The sequence below is a fragment of the Microtus ochrogaster genome, unplaced genomic scaffold, assembly GCF_000317375.1.
Source record: "Microtus ochrogaster isolate Prairie Vole_2 unplaced genomic scaffold, MicOch1.0 UNK2, whole genome shotgun sequence".
NCBI lineage: Eukaryota > Metazoa > Chordata > Mammalia > Rodentia > Cricetidae > Microtus > Microtus ochrogaster.
In genome coordinates this window covers 5,251,602-5,256,083 of record NW_004949100.1, presented here as the reverse complement: position 1 = coordinate 5,256,083, position 4,482 = coordinate 5,251,602, and the positions used below count along the sequence as shown (strand labels likewise).

General features: G+C 34.8%; 1 protein-coding gene across 1 annotated transcript in view; it reads left to right on the top strand.

Annotated features, from left to right (window-relative positions):
* The window catches only part of Dach1 (dachshund family transcription factor 1), a 362,276-nt gene that overhangs the window by 257,068 nt on the left and 100,726 nt on the right, over positions 1–4,482 (top strand). Inside the window, exon 7 of the mRNA XM_026788386.1 lies at positions 502–636. Coding sequence (XP_026644187.1) covers positions 502–636 — 135 coding nt within the window. The remainder of the gene's footprint in view (positions 1–501; positions 637–4,482) is intronic.

Genomic DNA, 4,482 nt, shown 5'->3' with positions numbered 1-4,482 from the left:
TGAGATTCTTATGGCACACCATATTCTATGAAGTAAAACACAATAAGGATACTGAGACGACGGTTTCAGCTCTTTAAATACAGAAAACTCTACTGACTGTGGCAGGTCACTGGGGCATCACTCATTTTAACCAGACAGTGTTAAAGGGAACTTAATTGTTGAGATCATAGTTTTTTTAAAATTGGGGGAAATTATATACTAAGAAGAGAACTTGATGCACAAAAACATAATATTGAATGCCTCATAGGCCATGGTTGCACTAATGTGGATATTCCACATTATTCTAACCATGGAAAATGTTTTGATTATATAACAAACATTTAGGTGGAGTTATTTCCAGTGTTTTCTGCTTATCCTAAAGGATTACTATGGGCTAGCAATCTCCCAATAGTATTACTAAGGGATTATAATTTCAAAGTTTGGGTAGCATATGTTTATGATATTTTTTTTACCACAATGTTCTGATGTTTTTGTGTCTGTTCCTTGTTTTGGGGTTAACAGCTGTGCATCAGAATGGATTGTCCATGAATCAGATGCTGATGGGTTTATCACCAAATGTGCTTCCTGGGCCAAAGGAGGGAGATTTGGCTGGTCATGACATGGGACATGAGTCAAAAAGAATTCACATTGAAAAAGGTAATTTGAAATTCTCTGCCATGTCTTTTGTTCTGGAAATGAAACATGTCTATTTCTGCATCTGCAAAATAGCATAAAGGTCCTAAATATATAATGTTAATAAAATATGAGCCCTGATCATTAAAGGATGTCTGAATGGTGAATCTCTTACTTTCCTGTTGTCCAACGGTAGGTGACAATTTAATTTTCACAGCATATTTAAAAGAGAATTATATGTCTATCCAAAATGTTAATTTTGAAATTTTAGGTTTTTGTTTGTCTTTCTTAATGTACTCAAGGCCATTTTCACTAAAGCAGCATGATGGAACTTGAAAATGTTTACTAAAATTATTTTTTTCTGGTTTAAAAATACATGATCATTAAGTTTTTTAGGATTCTTAAGTGAAACTTGGTGGTCATTTCAAAAGGTGTGGCAAGCGGTGTAGATAGCTCATTCCTTGAATGGCGTGACTGGAGGGCATCAGGATCTGTGTTTGTTCTAAAAAGCACAAATACTGAGTTCCCTCTTCTTCATTCAGAAAAGAAAATAATCTATTTGTTAAGTTCTTAAAGGGTTTAAAAATAAGATATTTAAGTACTTAAATAAAAATTCTTTTTAAAGAGAGATTAAGTAATCCTAGGAAAATACTTTTGAAATATTTTCCTAAAATGGGTTACAGTTTTACTAAGTCCCCTGGGGAGAAAAAAATGTAAATATTTGCAAAAAAACACTGTTAGTTCTTTGGATCATCCATGGGAATGTAGTAGTCATCTCTATGTTTAAATTTACCATGTTAAAGTAAAGATACTATTGAAAATAGCAACAATAAAAAACATTTTTTGGTTATTTTTTGTATATTATTATTGTGGTGTGTTTTTTTTTTTTTAGGTTTGTTTGTTTTGAGACACTTTTTCTCTGTATCTTTGGAGCCTCTCCTGGAACTAGCTCTTGTAGACCAGGCTGGTCTCAAACTCACAGAGATCCACCTGCCTCTGCTTCCTGAGTGCTGGGATTAAAGGCATGAGCTACCACAGAGACTACCTCAACATTATTGGTCTATAGAGTTCTAGGGCCTCTACATTTCTTACTGTAGTATTTCCATTCATTTCTTCTTCAATATTGGAGAAAATCTGTGTCATATATTGTTTCACTCATATTTAGTAAACAATCATTGCACCACAGATTATAAAAATTGACATAGGACATATTATGCAAAATTAAGTTTTTCAGTAACACTTTAATATAAGAATTAATTAGATAAGCAAAAGAGTCATTTTATGCAAAAGCTCAGCAAAAGAGCAAATCTCTTCCGAAAATGAGTGGCCATTTTTCATGGATGCTGTTGAGCATCCATGTGCAAAGCTATGAGGGGGCTATAGGTCTGTCTCAGCCAGTGAGAGCAAGCACTACTTTAAAGCCTGATGGTCTGGTTGGATCCCTGGAAACCATATTATTCAAAGAGAGCACCAACTCCGGAAGTCTGTTCTGACTCATAAATACCTTCCTTGACAAAAAGTATCAAATATGGGAAGTTACCTGATGCTATGAAATGGGTATCAATATATTAGAGCTTAATTTTACCAGAACATTGGTGTCAAAGGTGGGAATTAAAATATGACATCTAGAGATGGCAATGAAGGGATAGTAGAGACAAAACTAATCTGATAGCCACATCATTAAATCCTATGGAATATTTGATAAAGAATTCTAAAACCTTGTGTTTCATGTTGACAGACATGTAATATCCTTGAGTTACAAGTTTAACCAAACTACTGATTTTTTTGCTATAATTATCATGTTTACTGTCATGGAACATTTTTAAAGTGGCATGTGTTGAGCTTGGTCTCTTATTTTCTTGTTTATCCCTGACTCCACAAATTTACTATATTTGCTTTTGTTCCTTTAGAAATTCTTTATTCATTAATACACTTTCTCTTTTTATTGGCTAACCTCTGACTAATCTAAACATAATTATAATTAAACCGAGTTATATAAGCACTGGTACTAATTTTGATTGAATTGCCAGAAAATATTAAAGAATAGAAAAGAATGAAACCACGGGTGTTGGTTACATTCTTCAAAGTTAATAGTAAGGTGCAAGTTCATATTATCTCTCCTTGGTGCTATGTTTAAATATACAGCATTATGACTATGGATATATATCACACCTTATTATTTTATTAATGTTATTTATCACAGCAGTGGTTTTTAAATTGTTTTTCTCTCAGAAGAAAGACACTGTGTCTTTCTTCACAAGTGTATCTAAATATTGTATATACAAAATTAGATGTTTACCATTCCAACTAGAATATGAATCTACCATTGATTTCAAATCATGGAAATTTTAATAGATGTTGATATAATTACAGTGTCTTGTTTTATGTTGCTCTTTCTCTTGGAAGAAATCTCTATCTCTTTCATCTCCTTCTAGCATACTGAATTAATAGGAAATATTCATGGGTTTTCTAGATTGATAGATTCCCCTAAATTAAAAAATTTTTTCATTACTCCATTTATCATGTCCCTCACAATAGCCCTGAAACTACTCATATCAGTATTGAACAACTAACTTTATTTAGAGAAATATGTAGAAAAATTAATTATATATTCATGTCATTTTTGGTTTGAACTTTTTATGTGTAATTTGCTTTCTAACAACTAAATCACTCACAAGGCAATAATTCTTAAGAAAACATTGATACTTTGCATAGATAACAAAATTCATTTTCATGCATGAAATGATTGTAGTGTGAAGTCTTAATCATCAATAACTTTTAAGCATGTAATGTCTTCCTTAATATTAACATTCTTTTGACTATATTCTATGTGACTAAAAACAAGTTCATTGTCCAGAAGCTTTATAAGTATTTGGATTTAGAAAGCAAATAACAGACTGGATGCTCTCATTCGTTTTTTTTTTAACTTTTTTTTCTTTTTTTATTATTTAATTAAAAATTTCCACCTCCTCCCCTCCTCCCATTTCCCTCCTGTTCCCCTCATCTCCCTTCCCCTTCTTTACCAGTCCAAAGAGCAGTTTGTGTTCCCTGCCCTCTGGGAAGTCCAAGGTCCTCCCCCATCCATCCAGGACTAGGAAGGTGAGCATCCAAACAGACTAGGCTCCCACAAAGTCATTACATGCAGTAGGATCAAAACCCAGTGCCATTGTCCTTGGCTTCTCAGTCAGCCCTCCTTGTCAGCCACGTTCAGGGAGTCCGGTTCGATCACAAGCTCCATCATCCAACTGGCCTTGGTGAGCTCCCATTAGATCAGCCCCACTATCTCAGTGGGTGGGCGCACCCATCGCAGTCCTAACTTCCTTGCTCATGTTCTCCTTCCTTCTGCTCCTCATTTGGACCTCAGGAGCTCAGTCCAGTGTTCCAGTGTGGGTCTCTGTCTCTAGCTTCATCCATTGCCAGATGAAGTTTCTATGGTGATATGCAAGATATTCATCAGTATGGCTATGGTATAGAGCCATTTCAGGACAAATGCTATGCATTCTCTATCATATATAAAGGCTAGCTTTAATATTAAGATGCATGCTTTCAGATTGGAGTATACAAAGTTGCCTGGAAACTGGTAAGGAGGAATGTGGGTAAGATTTCACGGGAAGGAGGTGGGGGACAGAAAGTATGAAGGAGAGAATTGGAGTACTGGAACAGGAAGGGTTACGTGGTTGGAGATGGGAGAGGATGGTAGAGAGGGAGTATAGGAAAGGATTACAAAACTATGACCGAGCCAGAGAAGAATTGTGGCAAGTTAGTACTACCATGCATGGCTTTCATCTCATAGAGTTTTCTTTATATCCAAAGAAAAAGTGGTTGGAAGAGAACAATTACAAATATCATTATGTGTATGTTTCAATGCTC